Here is a 23,806-nt window from a genome sequence, read left to right as displayed (position 1 = left end):
CAACTGAGCCACACAGGCACCCCAGTCATTTAATGATAGCTATGAACTGTGTTTTGGGGAGAGGTCTGATTTTTTTTGTGCATCCTCCCAACTGGATCCTTGACCAGCTTTTCTGAAAATGGAGGAGGTTAGAAAATTAACTGTAGAAAAATACAGAAGCAAATCATTATTGTCACGGTCCTAGGTTATTCTTGAGCAAATAAATCTGCTTAAACAACTCTGTAAGTCGCTCAATTTATAAAATGGCTGGATCTACCAAGCTTCTACCCATCTTTGGGGTTCCCATGAGCTTCTGCTCAAATGTAAGGAGTTATGGGGAGCCTACTGTCCTGGAGGCCTGTCATTCTTCTGGTTGTTCTTAACTGCTGCACAATGATTTCTCACACAGTGAGATTTCTCGCACATTTCTCACACGATGATTTCTGACGCAGAATCTGTTCCTTCATAACCTGCTCCCATCACTCGGTGTCCTGTCTTATGGAATCGCGCAAAACAAGCGGTCTCCCACTTCCTCTCCTTACGGCCCTTCTCCCAGCTAGAGATGGCTGCTCTCAATTTGCATTTGCTTCTTCTCTTCAGGCTGACTACCCATAATTCCTTCAAGCCTTCATCACAGAATAGCAATGGTTCTATCCACTCTCCGGGCCGTCTTCCTTTGGACACACACCAGTCTGTATGTCAATATGACGTTTAAAACGTGGTTCTCAGGGAGAACAGCAATGTTCCTACAGCTGCCTGACCCGCACAGGGGACAGTGGGATAATGACTGCCCTGAACTTAGGCCTGGCATTCCCACTACTCCAGCCTAAATGGACATTGTCTCTTTGGCAGCCTGGCCACACTGCTGGCTCAGCTGAAGCACAGAGCGAAAATCCTCAGATGTTTTTCATGCAAGCTGGTGCCAAGCTATTACTCCCACCCTGTATTTATGCAATGGATTTTAAAAACCCAATTGCAAAACTTCACTTTTATCCTGGTAACATTTCATCTTCTTCTTTGCAGCCAACGGGACAGCCCGTCGGGATATCTTGCCTCTTGTTCTGGCTTTATCACATTGGCATCCCACTTTGCAATATCTGCAAATTTGATAATATTTGAGAAGCATGTTTCTCCAACTCCATCTAAACTGTTGATGAAAGTATTGGATGGCGCATTTGGATCTCTCTGTAATAAGGCACTAGGGATGCTTTACTGGTTGACATAGAGACATTTATCAGTGGTTATTTAAACAGCTGGAAATCGAAATATCTACCTGTCTCTTCTATACTCCATTAAAAGTGTTCCCTGATTTTAAAGAGCAACCTTCCGGGGCGCCTGGGTGGCTCAGTTGGTTATATATCCAACTTCGTCCAACTTCGGCTCAGGTCATGACCTTGCGGTACGTGGGTTTGAGCCCCACGTCGAGCTCTGCGCTGACCGCTGGGAGCCTGGAGCCTGCTTCAGATTCTGTGTCTCCCTCTCTCTCTGCCCCTCCCCTGCTCACACGCTGTCTCTCTCTCTCTCAAAAATAAATAAACACTAAAAAAAAATTTAAAGAGCAACCTTCCCCAAGGAATCCCCAATGGACCAGACAATCCCAAATACCCTTGTCATAAGAGGACTTTTTGGTTAAACCAATGCCATCTGACTTTCACCTTGAGCTTCCCTTAGCCTCCATGACTGAACTGTGGTCTTTGTCGAGTGCTGTTGCAAATATACTTCCTAAAAGGTCTGAGAAGCATGCCAGACAGTGATGTCATGAACATTGGGAGTTCCTCTTGAATTAGGAAGCCAAGAAGTCATGGGGAGAGCTACCATTTTGTTTCATGATTGCTGGCTGCAGGTGTGAGGAGTGGAGGGGGATATGAGACAGGTGTGGTCATCTAGTAGTCAGATACCACTCTCCAATAAAAGGAACCAGCACTCCCTAAAGAAATGGCTGATTCTCGGGGCGCCTGGGTGGCTCAGTCGGTTAAGCAGCTGACTTCGGCTCAGGTCATGATCTCGCTGTCTGTGAGTTCGAGCCCCGCGTCAGGCTCTGTGCTTGTGGTGACAGCTCAGAGGCTGGAGCCTGTTTCAGATTCTGTGTCTCCCTCTCTCTCTGACCCTCCCCCGTTCATGCTCTGTCTCTCTGTCTCAAAAATAAATAAAACGTAAAAAAATTTAAAAAAAATGGCTGATTCTAGGATGGGGGCAGGAAACACATCAGATGAGTTTCGAGTATCTTGTCAGGCAGAAAGGGCTTAAAAAAAACCCAAACCCAACAATGATGGGGTAAAAGGGATGCAGAAACCAAATGAAATAGCTCCCAATGACCAAAGCTGGAATAACCTGAACAGCAAAATAAAGCAGTATTGAATTATAACTTGAAGTATAATATAAATACCCATGACTCCATATGGATATTAAAAAATAATAAATGAAGAAAGGGGGGATGATGGATAAATCTCCTGTGCAGAAGAATTCCAAGTAATTTACGGAGACACTCTGCCCTCAAGGCAGGAGTATGAAACTCCCCACTCCTCAAGCATAGACAGTGCATGGTGACTTTCTTCCAAAGAGCATAGTATGGAAAGGAGGAAAAAGAGTAACTTTACAGCAGAGAAACATGACAAACATTACTTCAGCCAGGTGATCGAGATTTGCGTCTACAGTGGTAAGACATGCACACAGTGTCGAGTCCTGATAGGATGTGATGAGCATCGCATTTTCTCTCCGTGGGCCTCATCCTCAAACCCATAATCCAAGTCTAATCACGAGAAAAACACCAGGTAAATTTGAATAGAGGGACATTTTACAAAATCCTCCTCAAAATTGTTAAGCTCATCAAAACTAAGGAGAGCTTCATCGATGGAGGGTGAGGGAGAGGGGAAAGTGGGTGATGGGCATTGAGGAGGGCACCTGTTGGGATGAGCACTGGGTGTTGTTTGGAAACCAATTTGACAATAAATTATATTCAAGAAAAATAAGGAGAGCCTGAGAATCATCACGACAAAGAGGAGCTGAGGCTACATGAGCGATTAAGTGTCATGTGATGTTCTGGATGGGATCTTGGAACAGAAAAGGGATGTTAGGGATAAAACTCAGGAAACCTGCATAAATTACGGACATTAGTTAATGATAATGTATCAATATTAGTTCACTGATTGTGGTAAATCTACCATACTAATGTAAGATGTTAAAAATAGAGGAAACCTCGTGTGGGGTACATCTTCTCTGTACTATCTTCACGGCCTTTCTGTAAATCTATTTTAAAACAAACAATTTATTAAGGAAAAAAAGGGCATGGTGAGTGTGTGGGTGTGGGTTGGAGCAGGAGGGTGGGAGAGAAAGATAAAGAAAAAAAAGAGAAAGGAAAACACAGTCTGTGTATGAGAACTACCCTTCAAAGGTTTACTTGCATTAGACTTGACCTTTGAATAAGTTGAACAGCAGAGGCGAAATTGGAGATGAGCCATGGTTATCATTATGATTATTATTAGTTGGGAAAACTCCAGCTTCTAAAATTGGCATTCTGATTCCAATTATACCCTGGTTCCTATATTGTGGGTTCACTCTAAATTTCTTGTCACTGTTTCATCCTTCCCTCCAATCTCTATTAATGTGAAAAGTGTCTCAAAGAATATATTAAGCCCCAAGCCCTAATCATGACATGAATAGTGTTTTTCCATAAATAGATAATGTCATTCTAATTTTAAACATGCTCAGGGTACCTGGGTGGCTCAGTCGATTGAGCGTCCACCTTTTGATTTCAGCTCAGGTCATGATCTCATGGTTCGTGAATTTGAGCCCCACGTTGGATTCCATGCTGACAGTGTGGAACCTGCTTGGGATTCTCTCTCTGTCCCTCCACCACTTGATCTCTCTCTCTCTCTCTCTCTGTCTCACTAAATAAACTTAAAAAAATTGTATGCTCATTGTTTTATTGACTAAAGATCACATGTGCAGTTAAGTAGCATTAATCGCATGTTAAGCAATGTGGATTTGCTCCTAGTGTATTACCCTGCATTCTTCAGGAACAATTAATGCTGGTCTGGTAAGTAAAGAGGACATCTTATTTTACCCATACGTAAACCAACTGGTGAAGGGTAGGGAATGACAGCTCAATTGTTTTTTTAATTATTATTTTTTTTTAATTGAGAGAGAAAGAAAGAGCATGAGTGGGGTAGAGGGGCAGAGGGAGACAGAGAGAGAATCACAAGCAAGCTCCAGGCTCAGCACAGAGCCTGATGCGGGGCTTGATCCCATGACCCTGGGATCACGACCTGAGCTGAAACCAAGAGTCAGATGTTCAACTGACTGAGCTGTCCAGGCGTCCCGACAGCTCAGGTTTTGAAAATGGAACTGTGGGCTCTGGAAGCACCTGTTGATTTTCATTCTGATAAATAATTCTGACCAATGATCAATTTCTTGGAGCTTCCCTAGGATTATACATATGATACAGGGAAAAAGAAAAGGTCGTCTGTATTTCGCTGCGTGTGAATCCAACTTCCCCAGTCACAGAGAGGTGTGGAGAAAACTGAAGCAGGCAAAACTTAACCTTGAGACCCTCATTCTCTTTTTTAGTCCTTTCCATTCCTTGATAAATGCATCTCTCCCCATAGAAGGCCAATCCTGTTTAAAAACACTAACTAGCAACAGTCCATAAAGAAAGCATCGTTTACAAATTTGGAAACCACGTCTCCCCATCACTTCCCACTCCAGCACCCTGGTAAGTTCCAAATGTCTTGCCTGGTCACAGTGGCCACTGTGAGAGGTCCGGGGGTCGCAGTTGCATGGCTGACATCCTCTGCCAGGGACAAGATTCCAGTATCCGTCAGCACAACGGTCACAGGTCTGGCCTGTGACGTTGGGGAGACAAGGACATGTGCCAGTGTTGGGGTCACAGAGGCAAGCTCCCTGACCAGGGGGACACGCAGCAGGAGTCACACCGGAAGGATGGCAGGAACACCCTGGGACAACAGAGCCATTGCTGGAGGTAAATTCGGCAGTAACACTGGCTTTCAACAAACCGTACAGACAGCTTTTCAGACCTGGACGTATCATTCCTCCAAAGGGCTCAAGGCAGAAACACCTGGCAATATTTCAGATTTATCAAAGAATCTAAGTAAGCTGAATCCATTCAACTCTCTTTGGTCTCCCCAAATAGCAATTTCATGTGGTTTGGCCAATTGTGTTCTAAGAGCTCACAATTAGGATGACTGAAAACCTTGCTTTTTCCTCATGCTATTCATGATCTGAAAATAAACAGTCTATTAAACTGACTTGGGTCCTGACACAGTTAAATATCTCCTAAAAACAAGCAGTTTTTAAAAAAATTTTAATGTTTATTTTTCAGAGAGAGAGAGAGAGACAGAGACAGAGAGAGAATAAACAGAGACACAGAGAGAGAATAAGCAGGGACAGAGATAGAAGGAGACACAGAATCTGAAGCAGACTCCAGGCTCTGAGCTGTCAGCACAGAGCCCGATGTGGGGCTCGAACCCACAAAGCGCGGGATCATGACCTGGGCCGAACTGACTGAGCCACCTAGGCATCCCCCCCTTCTTTTTTATTTAAAAAAAATTTTTTTTAACGTTTATTTATTTTTGAGATAGAGAGAGACAGAGCATGAACGGGGGAGGGTCAGAGAGAGAGAGGGAGACGTAGAATCTGAAACAGGCTCCAGGCTCTGAGCTGTCAGCACAGAGCCCGACTCGGGGCTTGAACTCACAGACCGTGAGACCATGACCTGAGCCGAAGTCGGATGCTTAACCGACTGAGCCACCCAGGCGCCCCTCCCCCCTTCTTTTTTAAATCACAGAATCAAACCCTTGCCCTCTTCTTCATCAGTGATTCTTGAATTTATACATTAAAGACACTGGATGAACTAGTTCCAGGGCAGATTCCTGGAGATTCAATTCAGTGGGTCTGAGGTAGTCTAGGAATCTGCCTGTTAATAGCCCAGCCCAGTCCCCAGGTGATTCTGGCACAGTGCACAGTGGGCCACACTTCACTGCCATAGCCCCACCCTCCCCCACCTTGCCGGAAGCCCAGCAGACTTACTTCTGCAGGTCTGATTGATGGCCGATCCAAAGTGACCCGGTTTGCAGAACTGGCAGTTGGGTCCCTGAGTGTCGTGCAGACATCTAAGGCACTCCCCTGTTACCTGGCTGCAGGACTCTGGATCAGTCACATCGATGTTGTTATTGCACGCACATGGCCGGCAAGGTGCTCCTGAAATTCTGGGATTTCCATAGAAACCCGCAGAGCATTCACCACACTGCTTACCTGAAAGAAGGAGAGAGGCAAAGGGAGTAAGAAGAGAGGGGTGTGTGTGTGTGTGTGTGTGTGTGTGTGTGTGTGTGTGTGTTGGGGGAACAGGGATGGAGACTGTTATAGAGAATAATGAATAATTAGGCGCTTTTAGGGATAACGGGAGGTCACACACTGGAGATGAAGAAGAAAACGTGTTCTGAATTAAAGCAAAACATTCATTTTAATTTCTTATCCATTCAGAGAGTAAAATGGTTGTTCAGAACTAAGAAGTCCTTAGTGAAGAATGCAAGAGTGCGTTCTAGTCTTTCTTCAAAAACCACAGAGTGGTGGGCACAGGGATCCCTGGATCCTTATATAATGGGGGTGACCCGAGTGCGCCTTGGGACCCAAAGCTAATCTGAGCCCCTGTTCTGGTCCTGGAGGTGAATGTGCAGCACCCTGAGATGTGTGTCTAGCAGTGAAGATGGTGACACTGGTTTTGTTGATGTACGAACCCTGGAGGGTGTCTTTATCAAGCGCTGTCTGGGGAAACCATCCCTGTTACCTTTCCAACCACCGGGCAATGGTAGTCAGTTAGGTGCCTCAACTCTGGGTCTGCTCCCCTCATTTTGGGTCATCCTAGTTAGGAATTCTCTTGTCGGCCAGTCATGGCCTGAGTTCTTAAAAACTGACCAACCAAGCCAAAATGTACATGGAAGAGATTAGAATCATGTAGAGATATAGGCAGCAAATAAGACAAAATTAGCCATATAATTTATTATCATCACAGTAATTATCATTGAAGAAAACTTCGGCACCATAGCTTCAAAATATGATTAAGTCAAGTGGCTTTTATGTTTTTTCCTTGTTTGCATCACACACACACACACACACACATACACACACACACACACGCACACGCACACACTCATGCTTAAACTCTTCAAAATAAAATGTTTGGTAGAGAGACAGACAAAAATATTGAATTGACTTCTACAGTGTCTGTGCGATGCCCAAATCAGTGCTTCAAGACGTCTGAAAAAAAGAAGTTATATCTTTGAAATATCAGCCAAATGGATTGGTTGGAATTATATAAAGAAAGCATTTGATTAAAATTTCTTAATTTTTAATTGCTTATGTTAGATGTTGTATAAGACATACATGTTACTTAATCACATATGTATCTTACTTAACATGTGATGATTTTATTTGAAAGAAATCAATTTGATTTGAACTCATTTGGTCAGTTTTCCAGAACATTATTTAAAAAGTTATAGCTCAGAGGAATGAGCTTTTAATTGTTGTTGGTTTTTGAAACATTCAAATTCTTTGTTCAGTAAAGCATCAGTGTACTAAATTGTGCCTTCTTTTTTTAGAGAGAGAGAGAGCAAGAGAGAGGGGCAGAAGGAGGGAGAAGGAGGGAGAAGGAGAGAGGCGGAGAGAGGCAGAGAGAGAGAGAGAGAGAGAGAGAGAGAGAGAGAGAGAGAGAGAGAGAGAGAATCCCAAGCTGAAGCCCATACTTAGCAGGGAGCTGGATGCCAGGCTCAATCCCAGGACCATGAGATCGTGACCTGAGCTGAAATCAAGGGTCAGATGTTCAACCGACTAAGCTACCTAGGCACTCCCCAAATTGTGTCTTCTTGCTATTAACTCATATTCGGTACCCCTCAACTGTTCGAGGCAGATAAATTACAAGCATGGAATCATGTTTTGAGATAGCAGTATGGGATGGAAGAAAAACACCATCATGAACTATACTGTGTACCTGCATAACCTTGAAGACAATTGCAGACCACATCTGAGCTCCAAGGATCCTGATAACAGGAATGAGCAAAATACTGATTACTCGAGGGAACATCCGGACACGGGCAAGGACGGCAGGAGCGTCCTGAAGGAGGATCCCCATAGTAACCATCAATGCACCTGTCGAGACAATTTCTTTTTACCAAGTGTTCACAGGAAAAACTCACATTAGCCGATGTGGATTTGCCATGCTTGAGGACAGTGCAACTCTCAAAAGTCAACATTTTAGAAGATGCTTGCTTGCTCTGTGAAGTGAGTTTTTAATTTTTATTTATTAAAATTTTTTTTATGTTTATTCATTTTTGAAAGACAGAGAGAGACAGAGCACAAGGAGGGGTGGGGCGGAGAGAGAGGGGGAGATACAGAATCTGAAGCAGGCTCCAGGCTCTGAGCTGTCAGCACAGAGCCTGATGTGGGGCTCGAACTCACGAACTGCGAGATCATGACCTGAGCTGAAGTCGGACGCTCAACCAACTGAGCCACCCAGGCGCCCCGAAGTGATTTTTTTAATTTATATTGAAAGTCCCAAGATATAGTCATTAAACTCGATATAAAAGTCCCAAGGTATTGCCATTAAACTCAATATAGTAGCAGTTAATTTACATGTCATATTTCAGGGACATAAAAAGCAAGGTGTCAGGCAAATAAATGCCTAGCTTTTATTTAATCAGACAATGTCTATCTCATGACAAGATTCTGAAGGACACCAGGACTGATACTCTGTTTCGGCCATCCCCCACCCAGAGATCATTCTACGCTTAAATACTATTGAGAATCTACTCAGCGGTCCTTCAGACAGTGTTGTGAGACCGGAACAAAAGAAACAAAACTAAAAATCAAAGTGCATCTGAATTCCATACCTTTCACAGTTTCTTCCTGTTGTAAAACCCCCGCAATTGAAGCATGACCCTATCTCTGGATCACAAAGTTCAGCAAAACCATTACAAAGGCAAGGGCGGCAGTTGGGAAATCCAAAGTAGCCTGCCAGGCACCGATCACATTGGAGGCCAGCCACCTCCCCCTGGCAGGCGCACTGTCCCGTTATCTGGTCACATACAGCGCTCTTTGAGCCTTGAGGGTGGCAGTGACATGCTAAAGAAAGAAAGAGAACATGTTGGGTGGGGGCACGTGGTGTGCTGGCGAATTGAGTTATGGTCCTGATTTTGTAGTCCTGAACTTACTGTAGCATCCCAATCAGGTAAATAAAGAGTCTGAGAACCTGGCATATACCTAGTACCAGGTCAATGTTTATTAAATAATTCACTGGTTCACCCAATGAACAGGATGCTGTGAGCCATTGGGTCTCATCAGCACTATTTATACAGAGGACCTGAACAAGGAACATGCTTTTTTTTTTTTTTTTTTTTTTTTTTTTTTTTTTTTTAACGTTTGTTTATTTACTTTTGAAAGAGAGAGAGAAGGAGACAGAGGATCCCAAGCAGGCTCTGTGCTGTCAGCGCAGAGCCCAAGGTGGGGCTCCAACTCATGAACCGTGAGATCATGACTGGAGCTGAAATCAAGAGTTGGATGCTTAACTGACCGAGCCACCCAGGCGCCCAACAAGTAATGTGTTTTTAATGACCTAAACTTCCATTTATCATGTGAGTCAAAACTTCAAGATTATAAAAAATGACACCTTTCTCAAGATGGTTGGATTTTTTTCTTTTTCCTGGGCTCAATCAGAAAGGCTCAATCCCTTTCTGACAAAGTGGATCCTTTGAGCCAATCTTCCCTATACAAAAATGCGATATGGAAGACACGTTTGCTCCTTTGTGTATACCCCTTTGTGTATCTCAAGCACTTTTTTTTTTAAGAAAGGGAGCGGGGAAGGGGGTAGTAATAACGGACCTAAGCACTGTGTGCTGAACAGCCAGTTGCAGGTGCGCTACCTTTCTGAACCATGACTGAAAATATATGCTCCTTTACCTTAGGAACATGGTTCCTATGATAGGTTTCTGTGGGGAACAGTATTTTCGCTATTGGTTTACAGCATGAACAGAGGACTATATACCCTGAACATGACGGCCATGAGAACGTGTCACCATGTATGGACAGAGACCCGTCTAAACCCTGATTGTTGGGGAGATTATAGAATGAGTTCCATGGCTGTTTGTGACCCCAGCACCACAGAAGGTAATATCTAGGTGACAGTCTTGTCCCCTTTCTTGACTTCCCAATGTCATCGTTGTTTTAGCCTGGCCAGCCATGGGGTGTCTGTGCCAGATCCTAAAGCTGGGTTGGCACAGCCCACTCATTTCCTGGTGCTCCCACATCCTCCCTGGACTGGGAGAATCACAGGCCATGTTTTCATCATCACTCACGATTCCTAACGGAGCTCTGTACACATTGGCACCCACCAAATGGAGGAATGAAATACGATGGAAAAGTTTTCTGTACTCTTGATCTACACGGACAGACAGCCTAAGTCGTGTGGCCAAGTTCCCAATCCCTACCCCCTCTTTTCAATTCCCCCTCTGGTTTTCCTGCCTTCAAAACTCCAAGGTTGTGCCCATGCATGTCTTTCCCCCCACGGTGTTTTTGCTACATACGGTGACAGCCATGATGTCCTAAACCGTAGCTTCCTGTGGAGCACCGGTCACAGCAGCGCCCGGCCACGTGGGGCTTACACTGGCACTGGCCCCCAAGCCGGCTGCAGTTGGGCCCCACCGAGCCCTGGGGGTGACACTTGCAGGCTGCGGGGAGACAAAGGGGACAATTAGAGGTGCGGGAAGTGACAGGGTGCACCTGGTCCTTGTGGGAGCTTTAGTTCACCTCTCTTTCATTAGATACTTCTCTAATCCTTAACTCCCTCATCTGTTAAATGGGGAGAATACAGGATCTACCCCAGGGGATTATAAGGACTAAAGACAATAATGCCTGTGAAGTCTTTAGAACTGTGTGGCATGTAGGAAGTCCTCAGTAAACATTACGTAATAAACAGATCTTAACAATAAATGTTACTCAGTAAGTTAATGAAAGGCTTAAAATAAGTTGTTTTCATAATAGTCCCAATATAATTATTATTATTTCCGATTACTTCAATTCCTGATGATCCATGTTGGTGCTGGACTATTTGTTTGATTTCCCTTATTCTATATGTTTCACAAGATGGTAGGCATCCTGAAGGCAGAGTCCTGCCAGGTAATGGGAAAAGCCTTTGCTCAGAATTCAGGAACCCCAGGCTTTCATTGCAACTCTCACTCTATACGAGTGTTTCTCAACTGGGGGGAGATTTCGCTCCCTCAGGGAACATATGACAAAGTTTGGAGGCTTTTTTGAACATTGCACCTGGGGGGAAGGTTCTCCCGGTATCAGGTGAGTAGCAGGTAGGTAGGCTGCTAAACATCCCATAATGCACAGAACAGCCTTCCATGCCGACCTCCCCTCCACAACAAAACATTATCCAGCCCCAAATTTCAAAAGTGCAAAGGGTGAGAAATACTGCTCTAGAGCTTAGTGAAATGGACAAGTTACCTAGTGTTTTGGGATCCCAATAGCCTTGTTTATTAAATGAAGGTTTAATAAAGGATGCAGGATGAAAGAAGTTGTTTAGAGTTCCCTCCAACCCTGAAATTCCAGGATTCTGAATAAGTATTTTTGGAGCATTCTTCCAGGAATCTAGCATCCCAACACTACTGCAAGGTTCCTTTTTAATTTTAATTTTTTTTAAATTTTTTAAAATGTTTGTCTTTATTTATTTGGTGGGGGTAGAGAATGCAAGTCGGGGAGGGGCAGAGAGAGAGGGAGAGAGAGAGGATCCTAAGCAGGCTCTGCGCTGTCAGCGCGGAGCCCAATGTGGGGTTTGATCTCACAAACCGAGAGACCGTGACCTGAGCCGAAATGAAGAGTCAGACGCTTGACCGACCGAACTGCCCAGGGCCGCTGCCAGGCTCTTTTTTTTTGTACATTTACTGTACTGTGCGTTGTGATTCTGACACATCAAGAGACTGCTCTGCATACCTAATCATTGGGCAATTGGTATTGACACTGATCGTTTGGACTAGATGCTAAAATGAATTAAATCCATTCATTCACGTCCCAAAAAGCAGCACATCGGGAGAGCCCATTAAGCCACTACTCACCTACTGCCCCATTGTTTAGCCTGGCAGACATGCTCACTATAAGCCTTTCACACGCACCCGGGAGCATCTGAGGTCCTGTTTTCAAGGCAATTTCAACACAGTTGTGCAGGTGATATTCATCCAAATCCTGCTTGCTGCAGAAATTCTCCAGTGAATTGATCTGGGGAATCAGACTAAGCTTTGGAAATAATACGAAAGGAAGACGTACATTCATAATGGTCTGCCGTTCAAGATTCTACTTATAAAAACAAGAGATCTATGAGAAAATACTTTAAAACAAGATTTTAAGATTTTCATTTTATTTAAGAAATCTTCAAATAGGCACATCTATTGACTTAGGACAAAGAAAATGGGACTTTTTTTTTTAACCCTCCTTAATATATTATTAGCTTGCTAATAAATTTGTCTTAGGTTTCAAAGACTCTTAACTAGGCGATGTGTGATAAATTCAGAAATTATGGCTCAGTGCATCCCATTGTGTCACTGGGGAACTCTAATTCCACAAAACTCTCCTTTTAAAGTTTTGTTCTTTTCAATTACATATGAACAGTTCTACATCAAACTGGCTGCCTCTTGGAGAGTCACAGTGTAGATTAACACACTAATGCTCTGAGAAGTCCTACAAGAAAGCTACTTTTAAACTCTGTGTTTCCATACTTACATAACCACTTGCTTCTATATTCAAATAACACTAACATCCCATAAACCCAATATTTCACAGATGCATTTTGGGAATTTCTGGCTTAGACCATACAGCGGTTAGAGGGACAAGTGCATTGTTCTAAGCGTCTTCTCAAAGATGACTCGTCTGTAGTTTGATGTGAAGAAAAGCCATACAGTTATATTTCTTGAGAAGATTTTATCTAAGTTATAACCCACTACCATTTACACTTTTTAAACCTTACTTATTTTGAGAGAGAGAGCATGTACAAGTGGGGAAGGGGCAGAAAGACAGAGGGAGAGGGACAGAATCCCAAGCGGGCTCCGCGCCGACAGCAGTGAGCCCGATGCGGGACCCGAACGCACAAACCACGAGATCATGACCTGAGCTGAAGTCGGACGCTTAACTGACTGGGCCACCCAGGCACCCCTAAAATGTTTTTGAATGGCTTGGATGATGCAGCGGAGAACACGTTGGTACAGTGGAACTGATCACAAGTTGGTCATTCTGAACAACTGGTAGAAAAAGCAGCATTGACATTAAGGTTTAATTCACCAGGTCAGGTTAAAAGAGTGAACTGGGTATCTCCCTGGCCTTCTTCCTTTGTCCATTCTGAACCTCTTTCCCATGATCCTTTACTTCGACCCTCTTTCAACACCCCCCAGGCCCCCGCCCCCAGTCCTTCTCTGTCCTTTGACACCCCAGCAAGTGGAACCTCAACCCTGGATGCCTATTTCACAGCGTCTCCACTCCTCAAAACTCTATCCTCACCCTCCCTGCACGGTCTCTTTCTCCTCTTACTTCACAGAGAAAATGGAGCCTCCGACTTCCTGCCTCCCAAACTCCTGGCTCACAGGTACTTCCCCCGCCCCATTCCTGGCTCAGCCCTTAGGAAGAGGTGTCTACCACTCTGCCCTCAGCCTTTGCGAAACTTCTCTGTAGGTTATGCTTTCGTTAAGCGTTTCCTTTCAACCGGCATGTCAATGTGCTTAAATCTCTCCCATTTGTAAAATCACCTCCTTGATCACATATATTTCTCCTGCCACTGCCCCCCCCCCCCCGCCCTTTGACTAATTCCTTGATAGTCAAATTTCTCGAAACACGGTCTCCTGGCCACCCTCACTGCCTCTTCTCCTCCTACCTCTCCCCTATGCAACACCTCTCTGCCCACCCACCCCTAAATGTTGGGATCCTCAAGGTTCTCTCATCAGCCCCCTTCTTACTCCACATCCCCTTCCTAGGTGACCTTGACAATGATGTTGCTTTGGTTACCATCAATACATTGTTGACATCTGGATCTAGGTCTCTTGCCCACATCTCAATTATGGGCTCTAGATCTGCACAGACAGGCTTATTGGTTGTCCCACAGGCACTGCAAACCAACACACCTGAAACCCACTTTCCTTTCCTATTGGTAGGAAATAATGTCACCATCTGCCAATGTACTCGATGTAGAAAACTGGAGGTCATCTTTTTTTTTTTTTTAAGTTTACTTATTTTGAGAGTAAGAGAGCGAGCATAAGTGGGGGATGGGCAGAGAGAGAAAGAGAGAGAGAGAGAGAGAGAGAGAGAGAGAGAGAGAGAGAGAGAGAGAATCCCATGCAGGCTCCTTGCTATTAGCACAGAGCCTGATGTGGGGCTCAAACTCACGAACAGTGAGATCATGACGTGAGCCAAAATCAGGAGTCAGACGTTCAAATGACTGAGTCACTTAGGCACCTCAAAAAGATCATCTTTGATACTTGCCTCTTGGTCATCAACACTCCCCACCCATCCCATGTTCCCCCAACATCGAGTCAATCACAGGCTCGATCCATCTAACCTCTTAAATGTGTCTTCATTCCCTCATCGCTGCCCTAATTGAGGCCATCTGGATCGCCATGGTGGCAGACCAACAGACGTCCCATCTTCCACTCTTACCCCTTTCCCCCATCAATTTCCTACCTTGCAGTCACAGTGATTCCTTAAAAGCCAGTTTGTTCAGATAACCCCTCCTTAAAACCTTCAGTGGCTTCCTATTGCCTCAGGATAAAATCTAAATTCGATCTCTTTTCATTCTGTTATCCCCCAACCTCTTGGCTCAGTGGTTCTGTTTGGGAGGTGCTGCCCCCTAAGGGGGCATTTTGGAAATTCCAGGGGGTGGTTTTGGTTGTCATGGCCATTGGAATGAGGTGTGTTAACTGGCTTTTAGTGAGTGGGGATCAGAAACCCCAGACATATTGACAAAAAAGAAATTCATCGCATGGCTCCTATAGCGTTCGAATGTCTCACCAAAAATCCATGAAGGAGAAATCCTTGTTTACAATTCTGAGTTGAAAGCCCTGCTCTATGTTTTAAACAAACATGTTACACATGTTTGTAACACACCTGCTTTCATGGCTATCTCGTGTAGGGTGATTCTGCACATATGAGCATGTCCCTGCCTCATTATGTCTTCTGCATATTCATGCCTGTGCACATACATATTGAAATACATAGTGTTTCTCTATAAATCACTCTCCTTTTAGGTCTCTTTGTATTTGCACATCACATTGATGTTATTTGGAAAGTGTAGGCTATAACGCCTATGAATTGCATTTTAAATTGGTGGAGGGTTACAAAATATTTGTCATAAAGTACAAATGGGTTGGGAAGGGGCGCCTGGGTGGCTCAGTCGGTTATGCATCTGACTCTTGATTTCAGCTCAGGTCATGACCTCACGGCTCGTGAGATCGAGCCCCACATCGGGCTCTGCTGACAGTGCAGGGCCTGCTTGGGATTCTCTCTCTCTCCCTCTCTCTCTGTCCTTTCCCAGTTTGTGCGTGCACGCTCTCTCAAAATAAACAAATAAACTAAAAACAAAAAAAGAGGAGGTTGGGTCAGGGGATGTTGAGAATCACTGCTGGAGTCACAATGAGCTTTTCCATTCAGTGACCTGTCCCAGCTCGTAGTGGCTCCTCTGCCACGTTGCCATTTCTCGTGTGATCGTCTGCATCTCTCCTTTAGAGAGTGAGCCCAGCATGTCCGGGCAGGTGCTGGTCTTAGTCACACCTGTGCCTACCATAGTGTCTGATTTACAGTAAACACTTCATAAATGTTTGCTCAGTAGAGAAGTACTTAGACATGTCTAGCGTGGTACCTTCAAGTGGATACTAAAATGACTACATTGTCCAAACACAAACCAAGTGAAGAGTCCCGCAGAAAGAAGCCAGAGGCTAGGATTGAGGACGAGGGCATCCAACCGGGGACTAACTACCTACAGTTCTTGGTTGGAGGCAGCTTAGAGGAGGCCATTCCTGGCACCAAAGCAGATGGACCAGATGATAAGAGTCCCCGTCAAATTATAGGATTTTGTAATGTCTTGACTCCCTTCTTCTCCTAGAAGCTTGTAAAGACTTTGTTGACCAAGTGCAGTCCATCCCATGGTTTAAAAGAATGACAGTGTTATAGTCTAGAATGTCTAATACAGCTTTTATCTCTAAACACATTTTTACGGAAGCATATATCATGTAATCAGGGTGAGTGAAGGAAATCTCACGATGCTCCCCAAACAAAAGCTATTTGTGCAGGAGGAACATCCGGGATTGAACAAAGCTTTCGTCCGGGCTTCTTGGTAAAGCATTAGATGCAAGTGTTAATCTGGCTGCAGAGAAGAAGGGACGTTGAACGGGCCAGGTCTTAGGCAGTGAAACATCTTCCCAGAGCAGCGAAATCAGTGGTATGGAAGTAACTGCATTAGTCTGTAATCATAGAATGCGCATGGACTTTCTCCTACTGGACATCCTGGGTCAGGGACTATAAGGGTCACTCTGGGTGCCCTGCCCGGATCTTCCCGTTCACCAGCTGCTGTGGCATTGGCTGCTGAAGGCTCACAGCTGTCCTTTTTCCCAGAAACTTGGACTCAGCCACTTGTCCAGAAGTTCATGCACTCATGAGCCGGGTGAGGTGGATGAGGTGGACGCACACAGGCCCACCCTGTTGCCTCCAGGTGGGACCAACTCAGTGGCACAATTATGCTCCAGAGCTCCCTGTGGGATCAGCTGCACTTCAGTGCAGATCCCATCCTTGCTCGGTTCCTTCCCCTGTCCCTTTGCTCCTCTTCTCCCATGAGCATGCCCTCAATAAATCAGGTGCACTTGAGTCCCTGGCTCAGCTTCGGCTTCTGGGGAATCTGACCTGAAACAGGGATCTAGCATCTCTTCTGAGGTTCTGGCAGTTTGCCGAGATCAGGCTGCTCTCCTACTTTTCATGCAGGTTTCGTGGATTTCATAGCTATACGTAAGAGAAGGCGTGTTTGAAAACTGATCAAATGGATATGTTTTTGAGTTAATTTCAAATTATCCAATTATGTTATGTATCTAGCAAATATCATTGCAATGACTTCATTTACACATCTGTCTTCTGTATCAGGCTGAGAATTATTTGAGGGCAGGGACCACATCTGACACCCCCAGGAATCTACCCATTGTCAGCTCATGTGTGCTCAGTGAATAGGTGACGAGCGGGTAATTTGCATGGATGCATGAAATACAGCATCAAGCCATCATCTTTGGAATTTACAAAATTCCAAATGTTCAAGATGTAGATTTAAAATGAGAAATATCGGAGCACTTGGGTGGCTCAGTCAGTTAGGTGTCTGACTCTTGATTTCAGCTCAGGTCACGATCTCATGGTTTGTGAGTTCGAGCCCCACATTGAGCTCTGTGCTGACATCTCAGAGCCTGCTTGGGATTCTCTCTCCCATTTCTTTGCCCCTACCCTGCTCGCACACTCTCTCAGAATAAATAAACTTAAATTTTTTTGTTTTAAATGAGAAGTATCTTGGGGTGCCTGGGTGGCTCAGTTGGTTAAGTGTCTGACTCTTGATTTTGGCTCGGGTCATGATCTCACAGTTCGTGGGTTCGAGCCCCACATCAGACGAGAGCTTGCTTAGGATTCTTTCTCTGTCTCCATCTCTCTCTACCCCTCCTCCACTAGCACATGTGCGCTCGCACTTTCTCTCTCACTCTCTCAATAGTAAATAAACTGGGGCACCTGGGTGGCTTAGTCGGTTAAGCGTCCAACTTCGGCTAGGGTCATGAACTCGCGGTCTGTGAGTTCAAGCCCTGCGTCGGGCTCTATGCTGACAGCTTGGAGCCTGGAGCCTGCTTCAGATTCTGTGTCTCCCTCTCTCTCTGCCCCTCCCCTGTTCATTCTCTGCCTCTCTCTCTGTCAAAAATAAACATTAAAAATTAAAAAAAAATAATAATAAATAAACTTAAAAAAAATAAACTGAGGCATATCCTGGCTCTTATCAATTTGAGTTTCATGGCTATTATTATAATAATAAAATCCCTTTGTGATTTGGGAATTACTTAATGTCTTCCTTTCCCTTTCTTTAGTCTGCCTGGGTTCCCAACTTTTAGCTTTTTCCCCCTAAATTAAATCTGTTGGATTTGATTTTCTTACTTTGTGACTCACGTGGTGGTCCAAGAGTGCGGTTCTATAAAGCTCCTCAGGAGACAATATGACTTACACGGAGAGGGAAATCACGAGAATTCAAATCCTCATTCAAGAGTTTGTTTCAACTTTCCTCTTCATTTCTACCGTAACAGGGCAGAACCTCACCGCAATCTCCCGTGGCCCTCCAGGTGCAGGATTTAGACCATCTTTGGTGAAGGTCACCAGATTAAATACAAATCACCCAGGTGGAATTGAATTTCAGAGAAACAATGGATAATTTTTTACTATGTCTCATATAGTATTTGAAAGCAATATTTGGGACATATTTATACAATATTCAACTCTAACTGGGCACTGTGCTTTTTGTCTCCTCCCTCCCACCATCATTTCCTCCCTTCTCTGCCCTTTTCTTTCTCTCTTCTTTCTTTCTTGCTTTCTTGATTTCTTGCTTTCTTGCTTGCTTTCTTTCCTTCTTTTCCTTTTTGCTAAATCTTGCAATCCTACATCTGGTCAAATAATCTTACACAATTTTTTTTTGATGTTACAATACCTGAACTTACTGAATAGAATTCAAGGTACACCTGTGTCATACTGAACTCCATAGTAGATGATAAAGTAGCAAAGTGCCAGGTATAAATTTAAAATGTTTGATGGTTAAGAATTGAACATTGAAAACACAACTCATGAAATATGGACATACAACTAAGTCAGGGGTTGTCAAGCTGCCCGTAAAAGGCTATACAGTAAATATTTTTGGCTTTGTGGCCCTTGAGTTCTCTGTGACAAGTACTCAGCTCTGCCTTTGTAGCTTAAAGGCAGCTGTAGATAATATATAAACAAATGACCATGACCATGCTCATGTGCCAATAAACTCTGTAGGGCAGTAGTTTGCCAATGAAATCATATTAGAAGATTCTCATGAATATTTAAAAATGCAACTATAACAAATTAACTTGGTTTTGGGGCGCCTGGGTGGCTCAGTCGGTTAAGTGTCCGACTTCAGCTGAGGTCATGATCTCGCAGTTTGTGAGTTTGATCCCGGCGTCGGGTTCTGTGCTGACAGCCCAGAGTCTGGAGCCTGCTTCGGATTCTGTGTCTCCCTCTCTGTCTGACCCTCCCCCGCTCACACTCTGTATCTCTCTCTCTCTCAAAAACAAATAAACATTAGAAATATATAATTTGGCTTTTATCCACAAAATTACTTCTAAGAGATCCCACACAATTCTATACAATTCTCCTGTGGGTGGGATGAAACTGGTAATTTTACATATTGCCAATCGTCCTGAACGTACATTGGAGACTACCTTCCAGAAATTCATTTGACAGGTTATTTCAAGAGTCAGAAAACCTTGGCAAGTAGGGAATAGATAGGTAAAAGAAAGCTTAAATTTCATCAGTGCCCAAACTCTGCCAAGTGTCTACCCTGGGCCCGAAGCTGGGGACAGAATGAAGGGATTGGAAGAAACATCTATGGCCCAACTCTGTGGGGGAAAGACATTGAAAGAAGTCATTCGAGGAAATATTGTGCATCGTTCCGAAAAATAAGAAGACTACAGAAACACCATAAGAAAACGCTCGTGATACAATGTGAACTGAAAAACATCTGTGTACGTACTTACATGAGCACCCTGATGACGACAATATGAGAACATGGTCGCGCATAAAGCGGAGCTTCTAAGATGGTGACCGTGAACGTGGGAGAATGTCTCCCGGAACTTTCCGTGGTGCCAGCACGCTGTGGTGGCTCAGAGCAGGGGCTCTGGCACCAGGGAGCCTGGCTGTCATTCCTGACGCTTCGCTCACTAGCTCTGTGACCCCGTGCCTCATTTCTGTCGTCTGTAAACTAGGGACAATGACCGTAGCTACCTCACAGACTATCGTGAAGACTAATAGACTATGCAAGACACTGCAAACCGTTGCTGACACGTGCTGTGCCGTAAGGTTTGCACTCAGTGCTGGTGACGTTTATAGAGACCGTGTGATTTTTTCTTATAACGCAACAACCTCATTTATACTTCTAAAGAAACATTTTACCATCGAGTCTGCAAGTAGAATTATCATGGGCTCAGTTTAGAAGGCAGCACCCACGTCGCTTCGTGATACTTACTGAATCAACCAGGATGTGTGAATGAGCGTGGGCCCCTCCTTCCAAAGGCTGGGAAAAATAGACGTCGATGGAATATTGTACATCTGGTTCTAAACAGATGGGCGTGGGAAGCAGCACGATTCTGTATTAAGAGAAATAAAGCAGAAATTCAGTGACAAAAGTACAGTTATATAACCTAAGCGGCCATAGCTGCTTCTCCCAGCGTTGAAGTGGGTTCTGCCTCAGAGCAGAGGCCAGGTCTAGACCAGCTCGGGTGGGTTGAGTGGAAAGCAAAATCACACTCAGGTTCTCTGTGGCTCTTCCATAGGATTGTGCCAAGTAGCAAAGCCTTGGGAACCATCAGCCATGTGTTGTCATAAGTGCTTTGGGAAAAGGATGGAAACGGAAGTCCTTCCTCCTGTCTCCCATGCTCTCAACAGGGTCTCCATTTTAGTTTGCCACAAATCTCCGATGTAAAATTAGTGGCCTCCAAATCAGCAGCTTTCTACCCTGGAGACTCTCAGCTGTTAAGGTACTGCCAGCTGAGTATTTTATTCCTACTCTTGGAGCGTTTCACTTTCTCACCTATCAAGGCCATCTGGGGAATGGGAAAGGAACGTTCGAGACCGAGAATCAGGAGATCTGGGCTGGAATCCTGGTTCTGTTATACACCAGCTCCGAGGCTGGGGCAGGTCTCCAGGTATTCTCACTCTGAATTTCCTCCTCACCTGACGAAGAGAAAGTCTTCCTTGCTGAGTCGTCAGCAAGATATGATCTTAAACGTGAAGCTTAGTGTAACACAGCAAGCGCTCAATAAATGTCACAGTCTCCTTGAATACACCTCTTCTCCTGCTGAGCTCTTTGCTACAAATTATTGATAGAGGCCTAAAATTCTAAGAAGGCTTCTGTGTTTGAGGACAGGTCCCAAGCATACCTGGAAGTCGCCGGTAAAGGGAAGGACTGAGGTCGTGGCCATGGAGTCTCACGTGGACAGTGCTCGCTCTTTCCGAGGGGGTTAACCAGGATCTGGACAGCCCAGTCAGCTGCGGGCTACACGGGCGTGACATAAAAGCATGTTTTCGTGAGTATGTATACACAACACATGCCTAACGGACAGCCCTTGCCATCAAATCTATAACCCATGACCCCCTCAGAACAGGGAACTTTAGAGCTGAGAGAAGTCTTAGCGGTTGGCCATCAGCTCTAACACGCTGGCAGCTGAATGGCGGTTTGGGTAGACAGAATGTTGTTTCCGGCCATAGCTCTAGTTCATAGGCTCGAAAGACCCTGGTGCTCCGGACAGGGCTGGTCTTTAATGTCTGTCTCCCCCAAAGTCCATTGATTCATCCTGTCCCTGGATCACTGAACAAAAATGAAAATTTCAAATCCTTCACAAAAAGATATATACTGTTTTTCATCTTATCATGTAAATATTAGGGTGCCTAGATGGCTCAGTCGGTGAAGCGTCCGACTTTGGCTCAGACCATGGTCTCGCTGTTCGTGAGTTCGAGCCCCGCATGGGGCTCTGTGCTGACAGCTTGGAGCCTGGAGCCTGCTTCAGATTCTGTGTCTCCCTCTCTCTCTGTCCCTCCCCTGCTGGCAATTCTCTCTCTCTGAAAAATAAGTAAACATTTAAAAATTTAAATATTATTATATAAATATATTACATAAATTTTCTTATTTTACATTTATTACTAAAATAAATATATTACTAAACCTATTTATATGTATCTAAATATGTATAGATTTTTATAGCATATAATAATTAGCTATATTCTGAAAGCCATGCAATTTGGAAATGCTTTTTTTTTTTTTTAAGTTTATTTAAAAGAGAGAGAGAGAGCACACGCATGCAAAAGGGGGAGGGACAGAAAAAGAAAGGGAGAGAGAGAATCCTGAGCAGGCTCCACACTGTCAGTGCAGAGCCTCATGTGGGGCTCGAATCTAGGAGCCATGAGATCATGACCTGAGCCTAAACCAAGAGTCGACTCTTAACCGACGGAGCCACCCGGGCATTTCCAGCCACCCTGGAAATGCTTTTTAAAGATGTCAGAGGGGCGTCTGGGTGGCTCAGTCAGTTGAGCATCTGACTCTTGATTTCAGCTCAGGTCATGATCTCGTGGGTCGTAAGACTGAGCCCTGCCCTGGGCTCTGTGCTGGCCGTGCAGAGCCTGCTCAGGATTTTCTCTCTCCTCCTCTCTCTGCCCCTCCCCTGCTCCATGCCCTCTCTCTCAAAATAAATAAATAAAAATCAAACCAAAAAATTTAAAAAATAAAGATGTCAGAGATGTGTTCTATGGAAAAATTTGTACCTTATATTTTTAATGACTTCTTATACTCACCAGGTCCGAGTTCGCTCAAGTCCCTTGGCTTTCGTTTATCAGTGAGAAACAGAGAATTATGTCATATCAAGAATTTCAAAGCGGGTCAGCAGCTTTGGTCGTGTAACACACAATGAGCACTTCCAGAGTGTGGTCCCTGGAGGGACTCTGGGGACCCTGAGACCACCCCCAGCCTCACAAAATACTTTTTGGGGCAGATGGTCTGTGGGGTGTCAGATTATCATTGAAAAGATTCTGCGAAGAAAAAGTGAGGAACCACTGCTCTAGATCAAGTGTTTTTCTAATTTGGTTTCTATTCTGTCTTAGATATTTCTCAAAAGGCAGGGGGGAGGGGGACAGGGTGGTGGTGGGGCCGGGGGCGGGGGGAAGGCCAGGGAAGCCACGAGGTGCAGCCTGCTTTTAGTTTTGCTCTTGTTTCAGGGTAAAAGCCAAGTGCAAATAAACGCCTCTTCTGTATCCCTAGGAGTCAGAATCTCTTCACACAGGTGAGCCTGTGAAGTTCTTAGAAAAAAGCCCAAGGAGGGCAGAATTTGTGTTATTTTAGTTTTTTATTGTTCTTATACAAACATTCCATCACCACTTCCTCAGACCTTGTACCTTCAGTATATAACCCCGCTCTAGCCTCTCTCCACGGAATAGAGCACACATGCCTCTGGCTTAGTGTGTTGTTTTAATATCATTAGGAAACCCTTTGATTTATAATGCCCTCCAGATGTTCTGTTTTTTGTGTTTTTTTGTGTGTGTGTGTGGTTTTTTTTTTTTGGTGTGGTTTTTTCTTTTTTCTTTTTTTTTTGCAAATCATTTTCTGACGACCCTATCTAGCAAGACCGGAATGGAAAGTCTCCATTTGAAAATGTACTACCTCAGGCAGGTTTTACCCTTGAAGAAGAAGTCGGATACCTGAATCTCATAGCGAATGGCGATGGTGAAGTCCATGGGAAGAGCAATGTGGTCGACGGCAAATCTCAAGCCAGCCCCAGGGAGAACCCGGGCGAATCCAGGTCCAGTCCACGCAGTAGGGCTTCCAGGAACTGGTTCTCGGAAAACACCGTGAACAGCAGGCACCTGGCCAAAAGTCACTGAGCCCTAAAATTGGAGAAGAATGCACTCAGCTTTGCTAGAGTCGAGTCCTAGCAGGAAAAAAAAGAGTTCAGAAAAAAAAAAGTACGTATTTCCTGATGTGTACATGATCCAT

The 23,806-nt window shown here is 44.5% G+C and overlaps 1 protein-coding gene across 1 annotated transcript in view; it reads right to left on the bottom strand.

Moving 5' to 3' along the window:
- Nucleotides 1-23,806, bottom strand: part of LAMB4 (laminin subunit beta 4) — a 100,520-nt gene that overhangs the window by 35,616 nt on the left and 41,098 nt on the right. Inside the window, exons 14-22 of the mRNA XM_007083039.3 lie at nt 23,512-23,697; nt 21,204-21,319; nt 20,291-20,411; nt 12,102-12,279; nt 10,569-10,712; nt 8,880-9,111; nt 7,982-8,139; nt 6,025-6,249; nt 4,711-4,931 (exon numbers count right to left, since the gene is read on the bottom strand). Of these exons, the coding sequence (XP_007083101.2) occupies nt 4,711-4,931; nt 6,025-6,249; nt 7,982-8,139; nt 8,880-9,111; nt 10,569-10,712; nt 12,102-12,279; nt 20,291-20,411; nt 21,204-21,319; nt 23,512-23,697 (1,581 nt within the window). The remainder of the gene's footprint in view (nt 1-4,710; nt 4,932-6,024; nt 6,250-7,981; nt 8,140-8,879; nt 9,112-10,568; nt 10,713-12,101; nt 12,280-20,290; nt 20,412-21,203; nt 21,320-23,511; nt 23,698-23,806) is intronic.

Source organism: Panthera tigris, chromosome A2 (genome assembly GCF_018350195.1).
Source record: "Panthera tigris isolate Pti1 chromosome A2, P.tigris_Pti1_mat1.1, whole genome shotgun sequence".
NCBI classification, from domain to species: domain Eukaryota; kingdom Metazoa; phylum Chordata; class Mammalia; order Carnivora; family Felidae; genus Panthera; species Panthera tigris.
Note: the sequence above shows the minus strand (reverse complement) of the source record. Positions and strands in the feature narration are given on the sequence as shown.